The sequence below is a fragment of the Lissotriton vulgaris genome, chromosome 12, assembly GCF_964263255.1.
Source record: "Lissotriton vulgaris chromosome 12, aLisVul1.2, whole genome shotgun sequence".
Taxonomy (NCBI): Eukaryota; Metazoa; Chordata; class Amphibia; order Caudata; family Salamandridae; genus Lissotriton; species Lissotriton vulgaris.
The window spans coordinates 542,887,344-542,914,902 of record NC_141700.1 but is presented as its reverse complement, the minus strand read 5'-3'; the positions used below and the strand labels follow the sequence as shown (position 1 = coordinate 542,914,902).

Sequence of the window (27,559 nt, the reverse complement as noted above, 5' to 3'; positions counted from 1 at the left end):
CTGGTCGTGATGGTAATGCGATCCTCGAAGGTTCCGCTGGCCTGTACCCACTGCTCGTCGAGTTGTTCCTGCAAAGGTCTCATCCTTAGACGACAGTTTGGCACCAACGGGATGCAGGATGACATCATCCCCAACATGGACTTGTAAATCCTCACGGAAGTGGACTTTTTTGCTTGTAGAGAAGTCGTCAGTCCTCTGATCTTTCTGATCCGATCTTTTGACGGATAGGCTTTTCCCTCCTTGGTGCATATCCATGCCCCTAAGAATTGTATGCCCTGGGCCGGAGTCAGCGAGGACTTCTCCAGGTTTGTTCTCAGGCCTAGACGCTGAAACAACCGGACGCAGCTCCGTAGAGCTTCTGCTGCGTCCCTGAAAGATGGACCTGTCACCAGCCAGTCGTCCAGGTATGGGTAGATGTAATGGCCCTGTAGCCTTAAGTGGGCCGCCACCGGGGCCATGCATTTGGTGAATACCCTCGGGGCTGATTTGAGTCCGAACGGCAGGACCTTGAACTGGAAGTGGCGACTCTCCACAGCAAACCTCAAATACTTCCTGTGCTTCCGATGGATGGGAATATGGAAGTACGCATCCATGAGATCCAAGGACGCTAAGTAGTCTTTGCCCTTTAACATGAGCAAGATCTCCTGCAACGACAACATTCTGAAGGGTATCTTTTTTATGTAATGATTGAGATCCCTCAGGTCCAATACCTGTCTCCATTTCTGGGCCTGTTTCTTTTTGATGAGGAAGAAATGTGAATAGAAGCCTCTCCCTCTGAGATGCTGAGGTACTTCCTCTATGGCTCCCTTTTGTAGGAGCGAGAGAACTTCCATCTGCATTTCTTTGCGATGATGGTTGGGCCTGAGCACTGGAGGGTGGTCCGGTGGTATTTCCACAAATTCCAGTGTGTGGCCCCTGCTGATGACGTCCAGGACCCATCTGTCCGATGTTATGGACATCCAGTTGGCGTAGTATTGAGACAGATAGTGGTCGTTGTCCGGGATCCGTATTGTGGGGAGCGCCTGCCTGAAATCATTGACGTCTATTAGACTGCTGATTTTTCCCCCTGGCGTTGGATTTACCTCTGGACTGTTGTTGGTAAGAGGAGTTGGAGGACCTGTACTGGTTGTTGGAGTTAAACTGACGATATCCCTGCTGACTGTACGGCTGATATCGGTTAGACTGAAAAGTGGATCGTTGGTTAAACTGTCCTCTTGCGCCCCTCTTCCGAAAGGACTGAAACCTTCCCTGCTGGAGAGATCCCAGCGCTCTAGCCGTATCAGTGTCTGACTTTATGCCTTGCAGTGCCTCATCGACATGTTTCCCAAACAGGTTCTCACCATCGAAGGGCATATCGACAATCTTCGCCTGCACTTCTGGTCGAAAAGAGGTCGCCTTTAGCCAGCCTTGTCTGCGAAGCGAGACCGCCCCTGCCATTTGCCTGAAGCCTAGGGACGAAACATCCATGGCGATGTCGATAGACTCAGCTGCTGATTTTGCTCCTTCCTTGAGAAGGGCTGCCGCTTCTTCCTTCCGATCATCTGGAAGCGCCGATAAGATGGGGGCCAGATCTGACCATATCTGCCTGTTGTAGCGGCCTAGCAGAGCCATCGCATTCGCCGCTTTAATGGTAGAGGCTGCCATGACCGCAAACCTCTTACCCGCTCCATCCATTCTCCTCCCTTCCTTGTCTGGTGGCACAAGTGACGTAGCCACCGGGTTTTTTGAGTTTCTTTGCGCCGCCTGTGTCACCACCGATTCCGGCCTGGGATGACCAATGAGGCAGGCTGCCGTAGATTCTGGAGCTCTGTATTTCTTTTCAATTCGCGGAACTGAAACCGCTATGGAGGCTGGTGTTTTTAGAATCCTGAGGCCTTCCTCCCATAAATGCGGGATAATAGGTATTGAGCGGAGTGACTTCTTGTTATCGTCCTTGAAATCGTACAAGAAACAATCCGTTTCCTGTACGTCCACCTCCAGACTAAATCTCTTGGCCGCCCTTTCCATAATATCGTGAAAGCCTCCGATGTCCTGAGGAGGGGAGGTAGATTTGAGTGGTTCAGGCGATGCAGCTGAAGGCAATACGTACTCGTCCCATTCCTTGCCAGAGGCATCATGGACTAGCTCTCCCTCTTCGGGCTCTTCATCTTCCTCAGAGTCCGTTAGGTCATCCCTAATGGTAACCACCTGCGGAGATTGAACTCCCTGATTTTGCGGGGCATGTGCCTGCTTAGGCGTCTGCGTGGGAGGCGTGAGCGTAGCTGGCTGCGATGAGTTCGCCTCCGGGAAGCGACGATAGTAGTCGTTCAGCATCAGTCTAAGGTCAGACACAAGGGTGAGAGGTATGGAAACTGTCTCCTGACGTTCCTCCTCCCGTGAGTCCTCGTGCTGCTCTTCTTCATCTTCATAGGCACCAGATTCCTGGAATGATTCATATCTGGCAGATTGTGGCCTGTCCTGGAAGGTAAAGGTTTCCTCCTCATCCGTATCCTGACTTTTTATTTGAAGCTGAGATGGGCTGTAGGCAGCGCCTGAGGACTCCTCTCCCTCCGAATCCTGCTCCAACAGCGATGATGGCGGCAATGGAGAGATCTTTGTCCAAGAGGTGAATTCCGCGGACTTACTGATGGTAGCCGCACCTCTTGTCGACTGAAAAGAGCGTATGGAGATCATGGTCTTTGATTGAGGAGAACTGTAAGTTTTAGCCGTCGAAAGTAAGATTTTCGTCGCCGGAACCACCGTCGACGGGATCATCGTCGACGGGACCATCGTCGACGGGACCTCCGTCGACGGGACCATCGTCGACGGGACCTTCGTCGACGAGACCTTCGTCGACGGGACTGTCGTCGACGGAACCTTCGTCGACGGGACCTTCGTCGACGGGACCTTCGTCGACGGGACCTTCGTCGACGGGACCTTCGTCGACGGGACCTTCGTCGACGGGACCTTCGTCGACGGGACCCCCGTCGACATTCGGGGCATCGAACCTGTCGTCGACGAAGTCGTCGTTGTCGTCATCGTCGACGGGCCTGACAGAGACATCCTACTCATCGATGTCGTTGCCGTAGACGTCGTGGTCGTCAACGCAGCCTTAGATGAAGCTGAAGATGACTGAATCAAAGGTTTCACCACAGACTTATGAGCAGAAACCATCGAACTGGTAGAAGGTGCAGATCCAGGACCTTTAAGACTAGACTGCTTCCCCAGAGGAGTAATAGGAAGAGATGATGCCAATTTTTCTTCAGATTTACCCCTTTTAGGCTCCACTTTCTCCACAGAAACAGAGGCCTTTCTTTTCTTAGGAGTGGGGTGAGAAGATTCTTCCTCAGAATCTGAGCCTGGAGTGGCCTTCTTCTTCTGAAGCCACAACAGTAATCTTGCCTCCCTGTCACGCTTAGTTTTGTCAGAAAATTTTCTACAAAGCTTACAGGACTTCACCAGGTGTTTAGGGTAGAGGCAATAAAGGCAGTCCTCATGTGGGTCCTCAGAGAAGAGTCTGGCCTTCCCACAGGATCTGCATGGCCTGAACAGCCTCTTCTTAGAGCTTTCAGCCATCTTAAGCAAAAAGAATACACACAATACCTCAAGGTAGAAGGCGGTAAACAGATTCCCAAAGGGTCAAAAGTTCACACAGGAAACAGAAGAAAACTGAGCAGAGCTCAGGGAGACTCCTTTCTCACACGAAGGCGGTTGGAAATCTGAGGCAGGAAGCTGCTGCTGGGGAGTGTGAGGGCAGGGCAGCAATTCTGATTGGCTAGCTTTTGGACCAAAACAAAGACATGGTCTGTTTACCAAATAATACAGCCCCTATGGGGATTTTCTATGCAGTTTTTCTTCTCTATGATACTGCTTGGTCATTCTGTTACCGTGAGACTCCCACCATGACGACGGGGAAGATACAAGCATGTGAATCTATGAAAGATGTAATACTGGAGAATGATGGAGTTAGTAGAAGTAAAGAAAAGGATGTCCATGCGTGTGCATCTAAGTAAGATAAAAACTGGAACAGATACAGGTCCCGGGGAGGCGGGAGGGCGTGTAGTAATCTGCAGCTCTACATGCCAAGAACAGATGCATACTGGTAAGTAGCATTTTCCGTTCGAGGCATATGAGCTGCAGATACAACACTTAGCATCGATTGTGCAGCAGTGTCTCCCTAGCGGTGGTCACCTGTATCTATTGCAGTAGTTTGAAAGAGAGTTTTAAGGACAGCTTGGCCTACTGCAGCTTGCTGCTTGGCTTGCACATCAACACAGTAGTGTTTAGTGAAGGTGTGTGTTGTAGACCATGTTGCTGCCTTGCATATGTCCTGTAGGGGAATGCTCCTAAGAAAGCCATAGAGGCTTCTAATTTGTGTGTGGAGTGCGCTTTAGGAGGAACTGTTAATGTACCTTTTTTTATGGCATATTTGTATACATTTTACAATCCACCTGGCAATTCCACCCTTAGAGATGGGGTTGCCTTTATGAGGTGGAGAGAAAGACACAAACAATTGTTTTGTTTTTCGAAAAGATTTAGTTCTATCTATATAGTAGAGAAGAGCTCTTTTAACATCTAGTGTGTGTAAAGCTCTTTCTGCTACAGAATCAGGGTTTTGGAAAAACACAGGTAATTCTACAGATTGGTTTAAATGAAAAGGAGTAATGACTTTTGGAAGGAATTTAGGATTAGTTCTTAGAACCACTTTGTTACGATGTAGTTCTAAAAATGGTTCTTGTATTGTGAAAGCTTGTATCTCACTTACTCTTCTAAGAGAGGTAATAGCAATAAGGAAAGCTGTTTTCCACGTGAGGAATTGCAATTCACATTTGTGTAAAGGCTCAAAAGGAGGTCCCATGAGTCTTGTAAGCACGTTTAGGTTCCACACTGGAGAAGGTGGTAACTTGGGGGGAATGATTCTTTTTAATCCTTCCATAAATGCTTTAATAGCAGGCACTTTAAAAAGAGACAGATGTTTTCTGTTTTGTAAATATGATGCAATTGCTGCCAGGTGCAGGCGTATGGATGAATATGCTAAGTTACATCTTTGTAAATGTAAAAGGTAGCAAATGATATTCTGGATAGACGCGTCCAGGGGATCAATTTGGTTATTGTTGCAATAAATGGCAAATCTCTTCCATTTAGCAGCATAACAAGCTCTGGTAGTAGGACTCCTGGCTTCATTAATGATGTCTATACAGTCTGGTGGTAGGTTAAGATAACCAAACTCTAAGACTTCAGGAGCCAGATCACTAAATTCAGTTGATTTGGGTCTGGGTGTCTGATGCCTCCATGGTTCTGCGTTAGCAGGGATGGTGTGAGGCGTAACTTTTGGTGTGGAACTAGAGATAGTTCTAGCAGTGTGGTGAACCATGGTTGGCGTGCCCATGTGGGAGCTACAAGGATTAATTTGAGAGACTTGCGTACTACTAATGGTATCAGTGGTAGTGGCGGAAAAGCGTACGCAAATCTGCCTGACCAGTTCCTCCATATCGCATTGCCCTTGGACCGCGGGTGTGGAAACCTGGCGGAGAAGGTTGGGCATTTTGCGTTTTCTTGTGTGGCAAACAGATCTATGTCTGGATGACCCCACTTGTGGAAAAAAGGTTGAAGAATTTGCGGATGTAGTTCTCATTCGTGAATTTGTTGTGTCTGCCGACTCACAGATCTGCTATCTGATTGTGAACTCCTGGAAGGTGTTGTGCTAGCAGATATATATTATGTGGAATGGCCCATCTCCAAATGTTCTGTGCAAGCTGGGACAGTTGTAGAGAGTGGTCCCCCCCTGCTTTTGTATATAATACATAGCTGTCATGTTGTCCGTCCGGATTAAGACAGCTTTGTTTTGTACTTGTAATGTTTTGAGTGCTAAGGATATTGCTAGCAGCTCTAGATGGTTGATATGGAACAATTGTTGTTGAATGGTTCATTGTCCTTGTGTCGTATGATGTAGGAGATGGGCTCCCCATCCTGTGAGAGATGCGTCTGCTGTGAGTACTATTTGTGGAACAGGTTCGAGGAACGTCCGCCCCTTTGTCAAGTTTTTGGTGTTTCACCACTGCAGAGAGCGATGTGTGCAGCTGTCTACCAACACCAGGTCTGTTAGTTGCCCTTGAGCCTGGTTCCACTGTCGTGCTAGACATTCTTGTAATGGACTCATCTGCAGTCTTGCATATGGTACGATGAAGATGCAAGATGCCATCATGCCTATTAGTCTCATGAACACTCTGGCTTGGAGAGAGTGTTGATGTTGGGAGTTTGTGACTAAGGCTTGAATGCTCTGTATCCTTGCTGGACTGGGATACGCTAGAACTGTAGACGTGTTTATTGTAGCCCCTAAATACTGATGTACATGAGAGGGCTGCAGGTGCGACTTGGTGTAGTTGATTGTGAACCCTAAGTCGTGCAGTGTTTGAATTGTCTGATGTGTGTGTTGGACACACTGATTGAATGACTTGGCTTTTATGAGCCTATCATCTAGGTAAGGGAAGACATGTATTTATTGTCTCCTGAGATGTGCTGCTACTACTGGGCACTTTGTGAATACTCTTGATGCCGTTGTCACTCCAAATGGAAGGACTTTGAACTGATAATGTCCTTCCAGTACAAACCTTAGATATTTCCTGTGAGCAGGATGTATTGGAATGTGAATGTAGGCGTCCTTTAGATCTAGTGTTGTAAGGAAATTGCCTTGTTGCAGTAGTGGGAGCACCTGTTGTAAAGTGATCATATAAAAATGATCTGATTGTATGTAATGATTGAGGGGCCTGAGGTCGAGAATTGGCTTTAGTGTCCCGTCCTTCTTGGGTATTAGAAAATTTAGCGAGTAAACCCCTGTTCCTTGCTGTTGTAAAGGAACTATTTCTATTGCGTCCTTTTGAAGAAGCGACAGAACTTCTTGTTCGAGCAGAGTAAGGTGTTCTGCAGACATTGGACGCTGCCTGAGTGGTATGTGTGGAGGGGTTGCTATAAGTTCCAGGCAGTAGCCATACTGGATAATTTGTCTTACTCACTTGTCAGTTGTGATGGAATTCCAAACAGGTAGGAATTGTGTTAAATCTGCCCCCCCAGAGGAGTGGAATGCTGTCGGGGAAGCAGAGGGAAGTAATTGTTTTGTAGTGAAAGAGGTTCGATTATTGTGGTTACCCGACCTCTTCCTTTGTTGTTGTTTCCTCTATATCCTCCTCTAAAATATCCCTTGTTAGAGGATGTTTGTGCGTTAGATTTGAAGGATGTTGTATTGTCTGCTCCAGTCTGTTTGAAGCCTCCTCTGTAGAAGGAGCGCCGAAAGGAACTTTTAGTTTATGTGGACTGTAAAGCTCCCATAGATTTGGCAGTATCTGTGTCCTTCTTCATCTTTTCAAGTGCTGTGTCTACCTCTGGTCCAAACAGTTGGTTTTGATTAAAAGGTTGATTTAAAATGGTAGTTTGCACTTCCTGTTTAAATCCTGAAATGCGTAGCCACGGACGTCTTCTAAGTAGGACACTAGTGTTTACAGCTCTAGATGCAGTGTCTGCCACATCTAGTGCGCACTTGATCGAGGCATTCAAAATTAGCTTGCCTTCTTGTGTAAGGTCGTTTGCCTGCTCTTTATATTGGTCAGGTAGATGTTTTAGTAGTTTCTGTAACTGATCGTAATGAGCCCTATCATATCTTGAAAGGAGGGCTTGTGTGTTAGCTATAGGCCATATGTTGGTAGCTTGCGCAGCTATTCTTTTGCCTCACCTGACGTTTGTGAGTTTGCCCTTTACCTCGCATTCGACACAGCTAGTGAATCTAATGGTAGTTGTCCCTTAATGTATGCTGGATCTGCAGGTGCAGGCCTATATTTTTTCTCAATTCTAGGGATTAGGATCCTAGTCCGTACAGGGTCTTTAAGTATATCTCTGGAGCATGTTTGATAACCCCTTTAATCATGAGAAGAATTTGAACAGATCTTTGCGATTGTTCAAATGTGTCTAACAGAAAATCTTCCTCTGCCTCATCAGAACGCATAGTGACTCCATGGTAAACGGCAGCTCTATTCAGCAGGGGACCAAAACCAATGTTATCTTCTGGGGGAGAAGGTTTCGATGGATATGACTGTGGGTCAGGGATATCTGGCACATCCTGTGGGTTTGGGTACTTCCAGTCTGTATCATCTACAGGGTATGGGAAAGGCTCATCTGGGTCCATCCCTCTCCCTAAACTATACTCATCATCATTTTAAGGCGAGTGTGAAGACAGAAGAGAAGAATGTGGAGGAGAAACCTGTGGTGAATTGTTAAGAGGAACAGGGGATGAAGGAGAAGGAAGAATAGGAGAAGAAGGGTGCATAGGAGATGTGGCAGAGTCCTTCTTATTGGCAGGTACTACAGGTGTGGGTGTTGTATCTGCCTTCCTCTTCTTGTGTGGTGTAGTGGATACATGACCTGTCTTTGGGTCAATGTAGATCTTCTTTTGCAGATTATCTGGTTGAAAAAGGTCTTCCCCTTGTGGAACCCTAGTCGGCACCGGTGTTTTCGGTTCCGGACGAGGTTGCAGTGTGTCTTTAGCCTTAGGAGGTGTTACAATGTCCTTTGGCGTAGTTTTCGGTACCGACGATGTTGTTTTCGGTGTCGTAGGCTGTTTCGAGTGCTTGGGCGCATCGGAATCAGGCCTTGTCGGATTCGGTACCGAAGACGATGGCTTCGGAGTGAAAGCTGGTCTCGTCGGCTTTGAGGCGTCGGATGCTGGCTTCATACCTTTGTCTTTAGAAGTTGACGGTTTTGGAGCCGAGACTTCTTTCGGTGCCGAGGGAGCTGGTGGGATCGGCACATCCGGCTTGCTCGGTACAGAGCTACCGGAAGGCTTAATTACTTTCTTCGGAGCCGGGCGCGATGGCGGGGCTTTCAAAGTGGTTTTTCGGCCGCGACTGGGCCCCGTAGGCGGAGTGTTGACCTTTACCTTCGATCTGGGTGCTGTGTGTGGTGCAGGGGCAGTAGTACTCACGCGCTGACCCGATGGAATGGAGTCGTCTGCCTCTGATACTATTTGGAGATCATCGGAATCTTCTTCGGGAACGAGCGGAACCTCCTCGTCGAAGATATCCACCGGTTCCGGAGCTCATCTCTGCATGTAGTGTCGACGGGCCCTCCGATCTCGGATGGTTTTCTTGGATCGAAAGGACGCACAGGCTGTACAGCTGGATTCGTCGTGGTCTGGCGTTAAGCACAGGTTGCAGACCTCGTGGTGGTCACTGTGTGGAAACTTTGCTCCACACTCAGGGCATCTCTTGAATGGCGTCCTTTCCATGTGGTGTAGGCCTCACGGCGTGGATAGGCCAACAGACCGCGTGGACGACCTGAAGCGAGCTGATGGAGTCGAAAACGATGCAAGTCGAATGGAAGGTAGTTTGGTAAAGTTTTAATACGTTTTTTGCGCTTCGAAGTGCTTGAAAAGTCTATTTCTAGCCGGAGCGGAAAAAGTTTATTAGAACCCAGTGGTGGAAAAAAACAATCTAAGGATGGAGCCCATGCGCACTATCGTTCAAGAGAGGAGTCACCTATCTTGTGACTACAAAAGACTTCTTCCAAGACAACAACAACATGCAGTCATCCGAGCCCAACACCAGGTGGCGATCTAATGCTAAGTGTAGTATCTGCAGCTCATATGCCTCGAACATAAGGTTTAGGTCATATGAATTGTCAGACAGGATCAAGAAAACATGAAGTAGTATATACACCAATGACATGACAGCTACACAGTTTGTGATAGAATAACATGGACACTGGAGATTGCGAAGAGTGTACAGGCAATTATATGGCAACCCATTTGGGAAGTTTATTTACAGGTCTATATCATGAAATCCATCAGCGAGGCTTGCACTATTAGGAAAAGATAGAGTCTCAGAGTTAGCGGTATTTGCCATGAACAAGGATCGAGCAACTCAAGACAGACTTACCCTTTAGGTACTTTGGAGAACTAGATGTGTCCTCTATTTTATAGTTTTTCCACTATAATTTCAAACACAAATGGTGTGGAGAGCGGATATAGACTCAACCCACCAATATGATTTAACTTTATATTTTTTGTTAAAAAATTGCCAAACTGACGGGAACTACTTTTACAAAGACTTTCCTCTAAGCTGTTAATTCATAGGGTACTGCTATCCCAATGTATTTTACATTAATTATACTACAGCTGGAACATGTGTAGATGCAGTCAAGTTGAGTGACAACTGAAGCACAAAGTGACACCGTCTAGGTTTCATGGGTACTGAGAAACAAAGGTAGGGTATTCAGGGTAGGAAAATGACACTCCACCATGGTTAAAAACAAAGAAGAAGAAAAAGGAGGTTGAAATTAATAATGTAGTATTTCTGGTAAGTGCTGCCATGAGGACACCATTGAAGGCAAAAAACTAGGTATAACATCATTAAATCACTTAGCTGTTTCTATACAGTGTTACATACTTCCATAATTTAGCTATTTTATATTGTTTTGTGTTAAAGGGATTGGGATGAGTGAAATGGAATGGAGCACTACACAATATTTTTAACAAATGCATAGAAGTCTTTCTATTTTCATTGCACGGTGCTTCATATGGAGCTCTGCAAGTAACAGTTTTGAGGGCACTTACACATTGCAGAGGTCAACTGCCCAAGGCAATTGCACCATCAGAAATAATCGAAAAGCTCATGGAGAAGGACAGAAAATGACAAAATGAAGATGATCTGAGACAACATTCTCCATGAGGACCACCAGACCACAAGCATAGAAAATGAATAGAAAAAAATCAAAATGCTGATGCCTTACAGTCTATGATGAAAGGCAATCCTTAAACCATACCTCTCAACACCCTCATCAATTTAGGAAGAAATCAATTCATGTATTTTATTATTTTTACACGAGTCAATTTTATTTTCTCTCTTTTTCACATGTATGCCATATTGACCCTTTAAGACTCACTCACACATAATTTGAAATTACCACATTATTTTGGTTTCCCCATGAATGTAATGTGTTGTTATACATGTATAACGTTTCATGTGTTTCCTATCAACATACTGACACTCCTAGATGTGTATTCTGCACTATATAGAATTAACACCAAACCAAAAAACTAAATAATATAATATAGTCCCCTGATATTAAAAAAAAACCTATTTTACAAGATTATAACCATATTAAACATTATATAATGCTCTGCAGACATAACGTTTGCACCAGGAAAAAAGAACTTCCAATTATATATTCAACACAGGTTTGGGTCTTCTATGACTAAGTTAGGAAACATTTTTTTCTCAATTCCCAAAGACCCATTCTCCCTCGCAAGACAATGAAGTCTATGATATTTCTTAACTCTGCAATCTAGACAAGTTAACATTTTCTTACATATTAAAATAGGGACAATACTTAAGAAAAGTGATATAGTAAACGTTTTTTTGAAATGATGCCAAATGAACAAGTTACTTACCTCCAGTAACTCCTTTCTGCTAGAGACTCTATATAACTGCAGATTCCTCGACTTTTGAATACTTTGAATACTCCCCCATGAGCCAGACTGGATCTGGAAAATCATCAGCAGTAAATGTGTGCTGGAAGGTGGGGCCAGTAGTTCTGCTCTGTCGTCATTCCGCACCAGATGTGACATATGCGGGCCTATATACAAGTCGCCAAAGTGTGCTGACATCAGTTGCTTTCTATGAAGAATCCATGACTACAGTGGTGGAGTCAATCAGATTGGTTGTGAACAGTGTGCAGATTCCAAAATGTAGATCTTTTTATGTAGAGACCAGTTCACGGAACAGGAAGGTGGGAGGATCATGGAGGAATCTGCAGTTAGATAGCATCTCTTCCAGAAAAAGTGTTACCGAAGGTAAACCACTTGTTGTTCAAATAAAGACTTAAGCACAGATGCCTCACCTTTTGAATAGATAACCAAGTTATTCCTCCTGGGTGTTGGGTCCATTAACAGATCAAGTTGAAAAACAACCTTAAAGACAGAGTCATCAAAGTGCCCTTCCTGGCAGCCCAGATTGTCTAGGCGATATGCCTTGTGTACCTATTCTGTGATGCCCAAGTCGCAACCTGACAAATGTCAAGTACCAGCACCCTATGTGCCAACGCAGTGGTAGAAGCCTTGGCCCACGTAAATTAGCTTGCTAGCCCTCAGGAGTTTTTTTTTGGCCACTGTATAGCAGATTTGAATGATGTGTAAGATCTAGCGGGAGATGGCGAGTTTCTGCACAGCCTTTGCTCCACTGAACCTGATAAACTGCTGATCGTCCACACGTAGTTCTTTGGAGCGATCACTGAAGAACCAGAGTGCCCTATTCAGATCTTACTAGTGGCGTTTCTCATCCTCCTTGGAAGGGTGAGGTGAAGCAAAGAAAACCAGAAGACTGATGTTCTTACCAACACGAAAGAGAGTCAACTACCTTTGTAAGGAAGGAGGCTCAAGTCTTCAGAACCAGCTTTATGCATAGAACGTGTTCTAGGGCAGGTTAGCAGAAAGAGCCTGCAACTCATGTATCTGTAGCCCGATTATATAGCGACATTAAAGGCATTCTTGACGATACGGAGGGCAAGAGGACACCTGCGTTGGAGCTCAAAAGGAGCACACATGAGGAATGTGAGGACCAAACTTAAATCCCATTGGGGCAGACCAAACACAAAGGGGGGGGGGCATATATAGTAACCCTTTAAGGAAATGCATCACAATAGGATATTAAATAATGATGGCTGTTCTGGCAACTGTAAGAAGGCTAAAAGATCAGACGGGTTCCATTTGTCAGTGCCCAAAGAAAGGCCTTGGCCTTGGAAAGGGACAACACAAACAACAGAACTTTGGACAGTTTGTCATGGATTGAGTCCATCTGTTTAGTAGCACCCAAGAACAAAAACATATTTCAACGCAAGGTGTACACAGTTTTGGTTGAGGGATGCCTGGATGCCAAAATGACATTCATGACTTTGGCATGAAGGCTGAAAGGACTCATCTGTCACAGCTCACTCTCCAAACATGGTGGTGTAGATTGCACAGTTTCTGGTATAGAACCCTGCCCTGCTCCTGCTACAGGAGATACTCCCAAAGATGCAGCCTGATAGAGGGACAAAAGCTCAAGCCCAGGATTTTGGAATACCATTCTTTCTGTGCCTAATTTGGAGACACTAAGGTGACTTGGGCCCAGTCGGTCCTGATCTTCTACAGAACTCGGGGCAAGGGATGTATTGGCAGGAACGTGTACAGAAGTCCAGAGTTCCAAAACTACGTGGATTGCGTCTCCAGGTGAGAAGCTCCAACGTGCAAAAGTGCTGACTTGCATTTTCGGCAGTGGCGAAAACCTCGAGCCAGGGATCTCCCCACTGGCAGAAAAGAATAGAGGGGCAGCTCCGTATGTAGCTGCCAATCTAGATCTGCAAGGCTTGATGCCTTATTTAGTCCACTCTGGTGTTCAAGGAACCTGCCAAGTGGTGTGTCACCAGAAAAATCCCTGGCCGAACTAGCCACACCTAAAGATGCACAGCCTCCATGATCCCCACCTAGCCCTGCTTGTTGCAGTACCACATGGAGGTAATGTGGTCTGTGAGCACCAGCACCGGTTTCTCTTTGATGGAAGGCTTTCAACAGTAAGAGATAGGTTTCAGCTCCAGAAGGTTTATATGGAACCGAGCCTCTGCAGCAGATTAGATGCAACTTATGTCCACCTCTCTGAGATGGCCTCCCCAACCCAGAAGCGATGCATTGCTCGCCATTGTGAGTTCTGGGTGGGGAAAGTAGGCAGGTCTGCTGCTGACCTAATCAGGGATCTGCAGTGACCACTCGTGTACTTTTTTAGTCTCCTCTAAAATCTGGACCAAACCAGAAAGATCCCGCTGGTGCTGTGCCCACAGGGACGTCAGAGCCCGCATAGGCCATATGGCGTCCTTGACCAGCAAGATGCAGGTTTTCATTCCCAACAGCTTCAGAGACACCCTCACTGAGATCAACGACAGAGGTTAAAAGATTGGGATCATAGCCCAAATGTCACACACACTGCTCTCGATGGGGTGGGGGTGGGGGGTCATAGGCACACAACTACACCTTGCGCAAAATGGCTCAGATAAAGGAGAGTTTCATCGAAGGAGTATGTTGTGACTTAGGCACATTGATTGTGAACCCCAAAGTTGTCAGGAGATTCACTGTAGTCTGGAGGAGGTTGATGTCTGCCTAGGGCAAACCCACCTTCAACAACCAGTCGTTGAGGTAGAGGAAGACCGGAAAGAAATAGTGGGAATAATAATCATGACCAATTTGTGGCACAAGTACCTTCTCAATTGCTCTTTTGACCCAAACCGTCTGCACTTCCTGCTGCATGAGTGACAGGTGATCCACTGTCATTTGAGCTGTGGCCCTGCTATCTCTGAACCGCACCAGGGCCAAGTTTGCTTTATCTCTAAAAAGTCAGGAACCGTCAACCAGCATTTCCATGAGATTGGCCTGAATGGCCCCTGAAAAGCCAGTCAACCACATCCAGGCTTACCTGCGAATGGCTACACTGGTGCTAATAGCCTTACGGAGGGAATTAATGGTATCCAGTTAACAGCGGATTGTGAACTTGGCCACATCACAACCATCTTGGTTGGCTGTGAATCAAAGGCCCAGGCTTCTTGCGGGAAAGGGGCCAACATTTGGGCCATGGAATCCCGAGAGAGCAGCCTAACAGGCAGCTGGCTTTCACTGAGCGAAAGGCCAGACTGGTAGAGTTAAAAAAAAACTACTTACAATAGGTCTCTATTCTCTTCAATTACCTGTCGGGGGAGTAGTGGGAAATGAGTTTGGGTTAACTCTACTGGGCGAAGACTGCACCACAGTGTTCTCAGGAGTAAGGTGTTGGGTGAGGAAAGCTGAATCCCCTAGGGCTTGGCGATGGTGTCTGGCGCTCTGGTAATGCACAGGGGGACCTGAGCAGAGTTTGTCCCAGGTTCCCAGTAGTATTTCAGTGATAAACTCATTGAATGTGAGTATGGGCTCAGAACTCGCATGTCCAGGTTGCAGCACCTCTGAAAGAATATTGGCTTTTAACTATCTGAGAGTGAAGTTGAAGACCACAAACCTTCTGCTGCCCTTTGCATAACTATGCAAAGGAGGCACTGTCTTTTTTGGCAGGCCCTTGGGAGGGGGAAATTAGTCCAGTGTCTGGGGAAGTATCCACACCACTGCCATCTCAGAGATCTTCATACTGGGGTAAAGCAGAGTGATCTCATACCCAGCATCACAGCCCTGATTATCGGAGTCAATGCCAAATGACTCATGAAGGACATGAGCCCCCAGCAGGTAGAGGCATTGTGTTGGAATCAAGAGTGGGAAAGATGTTGCGGCCTCAGCTGAGACTGGGACAGTGGCGTCTTTGCATCGGACAACACTATGTGTTAGCTGTTGTCGTCAGGGGTTGTGTTCCGGCATGGGCCATGGTGTTGTGGAGGGAACCGGTACCAGCGTTGGTCAAGAGCCCTCAGTGGATTTAGAGGGTCTAAATAACAAAGTTGGATGACCCGCCCACGGAAACCCGATTAGGTGAGTCAGAGTAAGCCGCTAATGTGCAAAAAAATGCAACATGGCTTTGCGGAGTCCTCGATTTGCTGCAGCATCGCCAAGGGCCCTAGAAATTCCAGTTATCTCGGAGCAAGGATCAGAATCTACTGAAAAAGAGCGACTTTGGGACGGCAACCTGGAGGAACAATGACGCCCGCATGTCTCCTCTGGAAATTAAGTGTGGCTGGAGGGTACCGAGTCGTACTTGGACTTCTGGTGCTTCTTCCTGGTTTTGCCCAAGGATTTCAATCGTGAAGACAACCGGTCACAGGAGTGACCTTGCATCAAGGCACAGTCACTGCAGGTCTTTGGAATTGTTGTCCGACCCCAGGTTTCATAGGCATACCACATATGGGCCAGTCACAGACATTTGTTTGCAGTATTCCCCACAGGGTTTAAAGTCTGTAGATTTGACAGGTGACATATACGCTTCAACACTGGTTTTTAAGACATTTTTTTTGAGGAAGTGTCTCAATAAGAGGTTGCTCCGGATCTACATCAGTTGGCGTGGGTACAAAAAAGTAACTAATGTCAGAGCACTTGACTGTCGCCTATATATAATGCCCACACACATCATATCCAGGACGACATTGACAAGGTGCACCGAGCGCCACCTGATAGAGCAAGTGTACTGCATAAGAATTTCTGAATCAAGATTAATGCCTGGGGAGTATTGAAATGGTGAGGAATCAGTGGTTAGAAGTCTCTATCAGAAAAGCACATTCATGGACAAAGTGCAGGTAACAACATACGAGTGATCTGGACTCACCATCCTCAAGTGCAGAGTCTGCTAATCCCCCTGTGAATTCCGGAACCCGGGACGAACTCAACGTATCCCACTGAGGGAGATTTACAAGACCTTCCTCTGTTTCCTGTTCTTCCAAAGGCGCAGTCAGCTGAGTTGGCGTCAGAGGAGCCTCTTTGTCTTCGTTGCACCCTATCTCCGGCTCTCCCATTAGAACTGGATGTTTTACTCGTCTCACAAGTTCTCCCGAGTTGTGATCATCTAGACATGTGAACAGCATAATTGTTAGAAAACATTTTTTACAATGAGAAAGTTATAGTAATATTTCTGTAGAATCATTCCTTGGATACAGGACATTCGAACAAAATAAGTTCTTATACATAAAATGGTCTCAAGGGGTGCAAATCAGCAATACCCTGAGAAATTGCATCAAGAAAAACTGCACTAATTATGAGAAATATTGTTAGTTTACAACCAAGCAGACACATTATGATGCTTTAAGGACTGCCAACATTAAATGAAAGAATCTCTACTATTTGCTAAAAAGCGGTCAGGTAACACAATCAACAAAACCATTTTTGTGGGTTATTATGAGATAAGCAACCAGAAAATTATTTTTGCGTTGAGAAGCACTCGTTAGGTCTCGCGCCTGCGATTGCGAATCGGAATCGGATCAGGTCGCTCGCATGAACACGCGCTCCGATTCCGGCAGGCTCTTCACAACACACATACAGCCCAACCCCCCCCGCCGCGCATACACACACATACAGTCCCCCCCCCCCCCTCCCCCCCGGGAGCATACACACACGCACACACAGAACCCCTGGCGCTTACACACACACATCTCCTACCTCATCTCAGCGTGTCTTCTCGCTCCCTTGCCCCCGCTCTTCTGGTGCGCGCGCCGGCTCCCCTGTGGTGCAGTTCCGTGCTTGCTCTAATTATCCGCGGGGTGGGGAGCGGAGCGGGGGGAGTTGCGGTTCAGGGTTCTCTCATCGTCGGGGCCCGCAGCGGCAGCAGCGTTAGGACCGGCTTTCCTCGGAGTCTATGTAGGGCGAGACTCCGCCGCTAGGACGAACAACAGACTCCAGAGTGGGCGGACCACCAAATAGCGGCCCACGAGGGCTGGGGACACCCTCAGACTGACAGCTGCTTCACCACACCCGCGGCCAAAACCAGGAGCCCCTCTCCTATCCCTGCCTTGTCTGGGCACACTGACGCTCCTGTCGACCTGCTTTCACAGGAAGTGTCGTATCACCTCCACCGTGGGTGGGTGGCGGCGCAAGTTCAGGATGCCGGGCGTCCCCCACGTCATTGTGTGGGCGCCGTGGCTGTAGCCGCGGCCCAGGCACCCACGACCCGCCGCCAGCTGCTCGGCGCCCCCCAGAACTTCATTCATCTCCACTCAGCGCTGCCACTGACGTCAGAGCTGCTGGCCCCCCGCCAGGGCGCCAGTCTGAGATGGGGAGCAAGCAGCGGGGGCTTACCGGGGCCCCAACTCTACCGGCAGTACAGCTGGTGCCAGGGGCAGTGCGGCTGGTGGGGGGCGCTCCCACCACGGCGCTTCACCACGCCTGACGTGTGTGCGTGGAGTCTGACGCCGTCCCGCTCGGCCTTGGTAAGTGCATCTGTAGACATGCGTGCGGGCCTGGGGCGAGTGCCCCGCGTCTTGCATTGGAGATAGGAACAGAAAGGGATGCCACTCGGCATAATGCAACGAAACGTAAAGAATGACATTGATGTCTAACACACGCCATTCGACGCACTTGTATTAACACACGTGTTGAGCAGTACAATGCTGAGGTCAAATCTCATGGTATCGGGGTTAATGTAACTAACCTGAGAAATCATTGTTTACTGTCCCAGGTATTCAGTATTACAATCACTTTACCGAGATTTGCTTGATGAGGATGTAATAATGCCCTTGTAGCCTACGTCTGGGTAAATACCGATATTTAGAACTTGCACAAATGGAAACAACAAGGTGGCACAACCCTTGTATCTAGAGTCACGGAGAGTAATATTCTGTTTATTGACGCCTTCCATATGTGTGCCACAGCAGAGCTCACACTCTACCAGTTGTGCACTCCTACAAGCAGGTCAGGAGCCCGATGGGAATTAAGCGCTTAGAGGCTTTGTCAGAGTTATAAAACACTGAGTACAGTCCACAATACAGTACCATTGTCGATGAAGAGAAAGGGCAGTATGACTCCCTCGAGGCAGAGCCCCCAGCAGTCAGTTATGGTAGTAATGACACTGCCCACCCCCATCTATACTATATAAGTATTAATTATTAATATTAACAGCCATTATTATTGGTTATATCAATAACTGTAAGTCACGTAAGTACAACACATATTGCGTTACAAATGCTATAGGTGTCACATTTGCAAAAGTTATAACTATTGGCATTGTCATACACAATGCCAATAACTCCAACTTTAATGCTGCAAGACCTATTGCATTGTAAATGCTTGTTCATTATGCATTTAATTCATACCACTATTTCCATTTAAAGTATTTTTCTTTCTTAGCACGTACTATGAGTTGAATTTCTGACTGGGCGAAGATAACCTTGAAGCGCAGGTCCCCCTGATATTGTCAGTTGATATTGAGAAAGCTTTCGACAGTTTAGAATGGGACTATTTATATCCGGTATTGAGGCGCTTCTGGCTTGGAGAAGAGTACATACGATGGACGAGAATTTTATACACCTCGGCGGTTGTGAGGGTGCCTGTGGGGAGGCTGATATCGCACCAATACCCTGAGGAACGGGGGACGAGACAAGGATGCTCGTTGTCCCCCCTCTTATTTGCACTCGCCATAGAACCGCTAGCTATTGAGATCAGGACGGGGAGACAGTATGGGGTGCTAGATGGCAGGGATGGACGCCATTTCATATCCTTATATGCGGATGACATGTTTCTATTCCTTGAGAATGCAGAAATGGCCTTGACTACTACTTCAGCGCTTTGGGGAGCTCTCGGGCCTCAAAGTCAATTGGTCCAAGACATGTATGTTCACTGTGCGACAGGGAGAGGTCAGGCCCGACGGCCACCCATTGATAAAATGGGAACCCTCCTGTTTGAAATACCTCGGAGTGTGTATCTATCACACCCCGGTGGACATGTTGGAAGGAAATGTGGGCCGCTGTATTCGGGCGCTGAAGGGCAGTATGGCCTTTTGGGCGACATTGCCACTATCACTGATGGGCCGCATCTCTCTTTTAAAAATGGTAGCAGTGCCGCGCCTTCTATACTATTTTCGTACACTACCAGTTTGGATACCCTGCTCCTTTTTCAAATTGCTAAAATCGCAAATATCTTCATTTCTTTGGGGAACGGGGAGATGCAGAGTCACCCAGAACACGCTTACTCGACCGAAGGATGAGGGGGGACTTGCGGTCCCAGATTTCGAACTCTATTATTTGGCAGCACAATTGCAGATCTTCACGCAGGAAGTGGCGAGGGTATTCAGAGGACCAGATCAGGAGAGGGAGGGAGGAACGCCGTGACATGTCCTTGCGTACATAACAATGCAGCAGAGGCTGGCCTTGCGGGATCTTACTTTGGAGGAACAAACGTTCCGCCTTCGCTGGAATAGATCCCAGCGACGCCAGAAGTGCGCCACCCGTATGCACCGGAGATACCCATTGGCAAGGTGACGGCACTGCCGCATGGAGGGGACTGGTCGCAGCTGCAGATCTGGGAAGAGGCAGGGCTGCATGTGGTAGGGGATTTGTATGAAGACTGTACACTTCTGCCTTATCAAACGCTCCAGGAAAGGTTTGATCTGCCGAGGGGAGGATTCCTCTTACACGCCGCGATCACTGGAGCCATGCAGACGCACTGGAAGGAGGGGTTATTCGAACCCAAGACAACTATGGCCTGTCAATATACCATGATGGCAGCGGGTACTTTCAAAGCGGTCACATGTCTCTATGCTAGGATGCTCCGGGAAAACTTGCCGCCATTGCTTGAGTTAAAAACCAAGTGGGAAGCTGATCTGGGAAAGGAGATCCCTGAAACGGTTTGGATGCAGATAATGCGAAGAGCCCGTAAGAGCTCCAGGAACGCACGCTTCCAATTGGTGCACTTTTTTATACTCCACAGAGCGTATTTAACGCCAGGGAAATTTCGTCAGTATTTCGGAGTGAGGGAGGCGGCATGTCCTAGATGCACCATGGAGGGGGCCGAGCTAGACCACATGTTATGGAATTGCTCGATGCTGGGAGAATACTGGAAGGAATTAGGAGACACATTGAACAAGGTGTCGGGCAGACAACTGCAGTTTGACATGGCAATCAGTATCCTACATTGGTTCCCTCACACCCCCAAAAACAAGACCACAAGCAAGTTCATTGACATGGGCCTTATCTCAGCCAAGCCCGAAATAACTAGACACTGGAAGGCATGGAATGGTCCTTCGTACAGACGATGGATGAATGAATTCCTGAGATGGGCTACCAGTGAAAGTTCCCTTAGATATCAGATGGCGCGTAGACGACGAGACGACAAAGCACAGGACGCGCCGGCGGCATGGGAGGGGATGGTACAGGCTCTACGGGACCTAAAATCCCACAATGAAGAGGAGGAACTGGCCGATGAAAGGGAGCCCCCACAACACACCCGGGACGCATCACACGCCTAAACACATAACACTCCTGACACATAGCTACATATGACTAATTGAGAAGACGAGCGGAGGTGGTGGGACACTGGGGAGGGAGGGGGGACCTGCCTGGTTTAATCTAGAACTGAATATTGAGGAACGGCGCCCCCTAGCAGAAATTGCTGAGAAACCGGTCCTTGGATGCTTGATTACGGTCTAGGAAAGACATGGCTTGGTAGTTCGGGCTGGACTGTTCCCATGAGGCACAGGGTCAAGACTGATTTGCCTATGGCCATGGCTGAACTGGGGTGGTGTGGAGTGCATAAAAACGATGGATTTAGGCCCATATCTCTGTACTGGGGTGAATGTATGACATTGTTCTGCATTCTGTTCATCAACTGTGGTTTTTGCATTTGTCATCCCGAGTGGGATGGGTATGCTCAGACGTTAATCCCATGCTCTCCACACCACTAGATTCAAGCAAGCCGGGCTGAAGACAGCTGAAATGCCAGAAATCGGTCCTCTGAAGCTTGTTTCCGGTCCAGGGAAGGCATGGCTTGGCAGTTCGGGCTGGACTGTTCCCATGAGGCACAGGGTCAGACTGATTTGCATATAGCCATGTTTGAACTGGGGTGGCAGAGTAGGCTAAATAACGGTGATGGATTAAACCCAGATCTTTTGACTGGGTGTGAGTGTTTGATTGATTCCGATGCTCCGTCCATCACCACCCCCTTTTGTACCGCTTTTGGCCGCCATAAGTGTGGCAGGGTATGCTCAGACATGAGTCCCTTGCTCACTTTGCCACTGGATTCAAGCAAGCCGGGCTGGAGACGGCTGGAATGCCAGAAACCGGTCCTCGGAAGCTTGTTTCCGGTCCAGGGAAGACATGGCTTGGCAGTTCGGGCTGGACTGTTCCCATGAGGCACAGGGTCAGACTGATTTGCATATAGCCATGTTTGAACTGGGGTGGCAGAGTGGGCTAAAGAACGGTGATGGATTAAACCCAGATCTTTTGACTGGGTGTGAGTGTTTGATTGATTCAGATGCTCCGTCCATCACCACCCCCTTTTGTACCGCAGCATACGAGGGAGCAAAGCCAAATACTGTGTGTCCTGTGTAGATGTGCCAAAAAGGAAATAAATCTTCATCTAATGATTCCTGAAGTAAATGAACACCATGGTAGGTATCTGCCCTGGCAATAACTTATAGGTAGACACTAGCATTCTCAGAAGTGAAGGGTCTAACTGGATATAGATTTGGGTAATTCGGTGCTATGGGATCGATAACAGTTATTTCCCATTATTCTGGCTCTCCTAATGGGTCTCCCATACAACCAGTGTTTGATCTAGCTGAGCCTGGAGGTGTAGCATCTATAGGATGATGATGTGGAGATGCATTAGAAGGAGGAGGAGATGGTGAAGGTGATGATGGTGGAGAAGGAGAGGACATGAGTGTCCTAAACATCCTCAAAAGTCAATTGCCTCTTTGGTGGAGGAGAGGACAGTATTCTTCCAGTTCCATGCTGAATCTGGATTTTTCTTTGTCGAGTATCCGTGGTTTCGAGGATAGGCTCAACAGGAGACATAGAACTGTGCACTGTTTCAACGTTTTTGTCCTGGATGAATTCGGAACTGAAGAAAGCTTCAAGGATTTTTGATTTGGCTGGTTTTGTAACTGAAGCTTTCAAAGCGCAGAGATTTGTTTTGGCCAGTACCGAGGCAGAAGTAGTCAGTTGCTGGGTCGGATCCGAAGAGTGGGAGGATAGCGACATATGTGCACGATCCGAGGAGGTATATATATAGAAGAATTAACCTTGGTGGAAGTTTTTGGAGCCAGACCCGAGTGGGGGCCATCTGATGTCTCTTTTCGGATCAAACCAAGGCCAGATGGCAGTGGCGTCCCGGCAACCTCTAATAATGGAAAGAGCGAAGATTTGGAGGTCTTTTTAGGGAGAGGAACAGGGTCAGGGTCCATAGTACATACACAAGGTCCGAGTTGCAGGTTGTGCTCTAATTCGCCCTCCACTTCGGAGCTGGAAATCTCCTCGATGGATAAGGCTTCTTCTTTATCCTTGGCAGCATGCTTTTACCGGATATGCTCTTCTCCGAAAATGTCTTGAGTGTCTTCTTCGGAGCGAGGAGACATTTCCATGTGATGCTTTCTCCGACCCTTGGGAGTCTTTTTCGATTGGAAAGACTTGCAGGTGTCACAATCAGCCTAACAATGATCAGGTGAAAGACACAGATTGCACACAAGATGTTGGTCTCTGTGCGGTTACTTGGTGTGAAACTGGGAGCAAAATCAAAAAGGTGTCCATTACATCAGGAACAGATTTTCAGTGCCGACGGTGCCCATGCGGAGTAGGTTTGAGATGGGGGGACGCCCGCAACGTTGGTGTCCGAACTGACGAATTTGAAGCGGAACAGAAATGGAAAAGCGCAATTGAAAGAACAATACCATCAAAGACAGGATAGGACCCAGAATTCGTACTGAACAGCAGTCGAACACGGAGGAGAGGCACACATGTCCAAACCCAACCGCGGAGAGAAAACAATGTAACAAAATAGTCGATGCCCATGCACAGTATCACTGTGAGGAGAAGTCACTCTAACTCATGACCTGTTAGAATTCTTCGAAGAAAAACAACTTCTACAACTCCGAACCCAACACTTAATGGCCGGAGTATGCAGTGCATGTGTATCTAGAGCCACCATGCCATCAAACATGACATACTTTGCATGACTTGGAGTTGTACCCTTAGCCCAAACACCAGAGGTACACTTTGTGCGGGTCCATCACCAACACCTGTTTTCAGCAGTCATTACACAGTTTGAAGTAGGGGTGGGCGGAATTTGAGTAATCGCGTTATGCAAATCTCCGCGAAACGGTAAAAAATCTCCGCAAACACGCGGAATTGCTTGTTCGCGATGCTTTTTTACAGTTTGCAATTGCAGTTTGCATGCTGGGGGGAAATATCTCGTGAACACGCATTTTGTGAAAGCGAACAAGCAAAAAATTTCGCAAAGTCGCGGAACGCAGAATTTTGGGCAATTTTGCGTTCTCCGCGGAACGCGAAATCGCCCACATTCTGCAAATTCCGCGAACGGAACTGACTTTACCGCCCAGGCCTAGTTGCACAAGTTACTACTTGTGTAACAATATATCTGTAAGAGACATTAGTTAGTGATAGATTCCTTACCTTAGAATATCCCCAGGCGTCAGACTGGATCCGGAAACTTTTGCGTAGCAATACCCCTGCGCGCCGGTAGGCGTCGTCTGCGGCTCCGCGTTCGTCGTCGGCGTCGTGAGCGCCGGGATGACGTCGTCGGAGTACTTAGACGGCGCCCATGCGTGCTGACGTCAGTTCTGACACACAGCTTTTCCGCGCCAGATACGCAGAGCCATGATAGAACCAACACTGGTGCCATGAAACTAGGGCCCTGAAAGGGGATGACCTTAACCCTAGATATCGGTTCGCAGAACGGGGAGGATGGGTGGGTCGGTAAGGAATCTATCACTAACTAATGTCTCTTACAGATATATCGTTACACAAGTAGTAACTTGTGCATCTGAAAGAGACACGTTAGTGATAGATTCCTTACCTTAGAATAGATACCCCAGCAATACCAACCCCGGTGGTGGGTCTGCGAACCAATATCACACCAGAAAGTCCTGGAGGACGGAACGGCCAAAGAAGCCATCCCTCCGGACTTGACTGTCCAGGCAGTAGTGTCTTTCGAACGTGTGCAGCGAGGCCCACGTAGCTGCCTGGCAAATGTCCTGCAGGGGGACACCGCGGCCCAGGGCAGTTGTCGTTGCCGTGGCCCGAGTGGAGTGAGCCCGCAATCCAGCTGGGGGCTCCTTCCTCGCCATGGAATAACATGCTTGGATACACAAGATGATCCACCTAGAGATGGTCCTCTTGTGCACAGCCTTTCCCTTCTTCGCGCCCACGTAACCAACGAAGAGTTGGTCATCCACCCGGAATTGGCGTGTGCGATCTAGGTAGTAGGAGAGCGCACGTTTTGGATCCAGACGGTGGAGCCTCTCCTCCTCTTTCGAGGGATGCGGAGGAGGAAAGAAGGTGGGCAAAGTGATGGACTGCCCGATATGGAAGGCCGTGACAACCTTGGGCAGAAAGGAAGGTCATGTACGTAACACCACCTTGTCAGGATGAACAGACAGGAAAGGTGGAGAAGAAGAAAGAGCCTGGAGCTCACTCACTCTCCTGGCAGAGGTGATGGCAACCAGGAATGCCGTCTTTAGAGTAAGGAGACGAAGAGGACAGTTATGAAGTGGCTCAAAGGGAGCACACATCAGATAGGTGAGAACAAGATTCAAGTCCCACTGGGGCATCACGAAGGGAACAGGAGGGAACATGTGAGTGATGCCCTTCAGGAATCTACTTACAATAGGGGACTTGAATAAAGAAGGCTGGTCTGGTAGCCTCAAGAAGGCAGATAGAGCAGAGAGGTACCCTTTAAGAGTGCCCAGAGCAGAGCCCTGCTGGGCAAGGGAAAGAAGAAAGAGCAGCACTTCCGAAAGGGGTGCAGAGAGAGGATCCACAGCCTTTGCTGTGCACCATGCCACAAATCTGTGCCACCGGCAGGCGTATACCGACTTTGTGGAGGGACGCCTGGCTGCCAGAATGATATCACAGACTTCGGGAGGCAAGTCAAATGGCCTCAACTGCCGCCGCTCAATCTCCAAGCTTGTAGGTGGAGACTGGACAGGTTCGGGTGCAGGACCGTCCCCTGCTGCTGCGACAGAAGGTCCTCCCAAAGAGGCAGACGAATCGGGGGATCGACTGACATGCTGAGTAGCTCGGGATACCAGTATCTTCGTGCCCAGTCTGGAGCCACAAGGATAACCTGGGCCTGGTCGCGCCTGATCTTCTTCAGCACTCTGGGCAGAAGTGGAATAGGCGGAAAGGCGTACAACAGACCGCAGCTCCACTCGCGACGAAAAGCGTCTCCGAGCGAGTGCCGCCTTGGAAATTCCAACGCGCAGAACCGATGACATTGCGCGTTCTCTTCTGTGGCGAATAGATCTAACCAAGGCTCTCCCCACTGCTGAAAGAGACCTTGCGCCACGTCCGAGTTCAGACGCCATTCATGATCCATCATGCACCGACGGCTGAGTTCGTCCGCCCTGGCATTCAGAGAGCCTGCCAGGTGTTGAACCACCAGGGTCATGCCCTGATGTTCCAGCCATTGCCATAGGCGCAGAGCCTCCTGGCAGAGGGTCCACGACCCCACCCCGCCTTGTTTGTTGCAGTACCACATGGCGGTGGTGTTGTCGGTGAACACTTGCACTACACGTCCCCGGACAGAGGGGAGGAATGCTTTCAGTGCTAGACGAATCGCCCGCAGCTCCAGCAAGTGGATATGGAGCCGGGACTCCGCCGGAGACCAGAGGCCTCTGATCTCCGCCTCTCCCATGTGGCCCCCCCAGCCCTGGAAGGACGCGTCCGTCACAACTACGTGCTCCGGTTGGGGTAGGGAGAGGGGTCTGCCACTGACCCAGTCGCGGTCCGTGAGCCACCACTGCAGTTGTCTCGCAGTGCCCTCTGAGATCAGGACATGATCGGACAGGTTGCCCTGATGCTGGGCCCACTGAAACTTCAGGTCCCACTGCAGAGCCCGCATCCGCCACCTGGCGTGACGCACCAGAAGGATGCAGGAGGCCATCAGTCCCAGAAGCCGTAGCGTCAACCTGACCGAGACCCGGGATAACGGCTGGAAGATGGGAACCAGAGCCTGAATATCCCGAACCCGCTGCTCGGGTGGGTAAACCCGAAACTGCGCCGAGTCGAGAACCGCTCCGATGAAGAGGAGCTTTTGAGAGGGACACAGGTGTGACTTCGGCACATTGATGGAGAACCCCAGCAGGTGCAGGAGGTCGGCCGTAGTCTGGAGGTGGCTGACGACTGTCTGGGGCGAGCCCGCCTTCAACAACCAGTCGTCGAGGTAGGGGAAGACTGATACCCCCTGCCTGCGCAGATGGGCTGCGACCACCGCCATCACCTTCGTGAACACCAGTGGGGCGCTGGTAAGGCCGAAGGGGAGCACGGTAAACTGAAAGTGCTCTTGGCCTACCGTGAACCGCAGGTAACGCCGGTGGGCCGGCAGGACGGGGATGTGGAAATAGGCGTCCTGCAAGTCCAACGCTACCATCCAGTCTCCTGGGTCCAGGGCAGCCAGGACCTGAGCCAAAGTGAGCATCTTGAACTTCTCCGTCCGGAGGAAGCCGATGACGTTCCGCAAGTCCAAGATAGGGCGTAGGCCCCCTTTGCCCTTCTTGGGCACCAGAAAGTAGTGGGAGTAACAACCACGTCCTACTTCTGGCCCAGGAACGCGCTCGATGGCCCTCTTGGCCAAGAGGGCCGAAACCTCCTCTTGCAGAAGTTGCAAGTGATCCCCCGACACACGGTGGCATTGAGGTGGCATGGATGGAGGGGATGCCTCGAAGGGGAGGGAGAAGCCCCTTCGGACAATCTGCAGCACCCACCTGTCCGAAGTGACTGTATGCCAGTGGGAGAGGTGATGGCGAACCCTGCCCCCCACAGGCGTCACATGGGCCTGAAAACTCGGACTAGGAAGGTTTTGAGGCTGGGGCTGCTGAGGGAGGTGTGGACTGGCCTCGCCGCGGGCCCCGACCACCGCCACGGCAGTTCCCACGTCCGC

The 27,559-nt window shown here is 48.7% G+C and overlaps 1 protein-coding gene across 2 annotated transcripts in view; it reads right to left on the bottom strand.

Annotated features, from left to right (window-relative positions):
• Positions 1-27,559, bottom strand: part of ARHGEF11 (Rho guanine nucleotide exchange factor 11) — a 1,046,032-nt gene that overhangs the window by 81,085 nt on the left and 937,388 nt on the right. For both annotated transcript variants that reach the window (XM_086945337.1, XM_086945338.1), the window contains exon 36: positions 16,287-16,523. In XM_086945337.1, the coding sequence (XP_086801463.1) occupies positions 16,287-16,523 (237 nt within the window). The remainder of the gene's footprint in view (positions 1-16,286; positions 16,524-27,559) is intronic.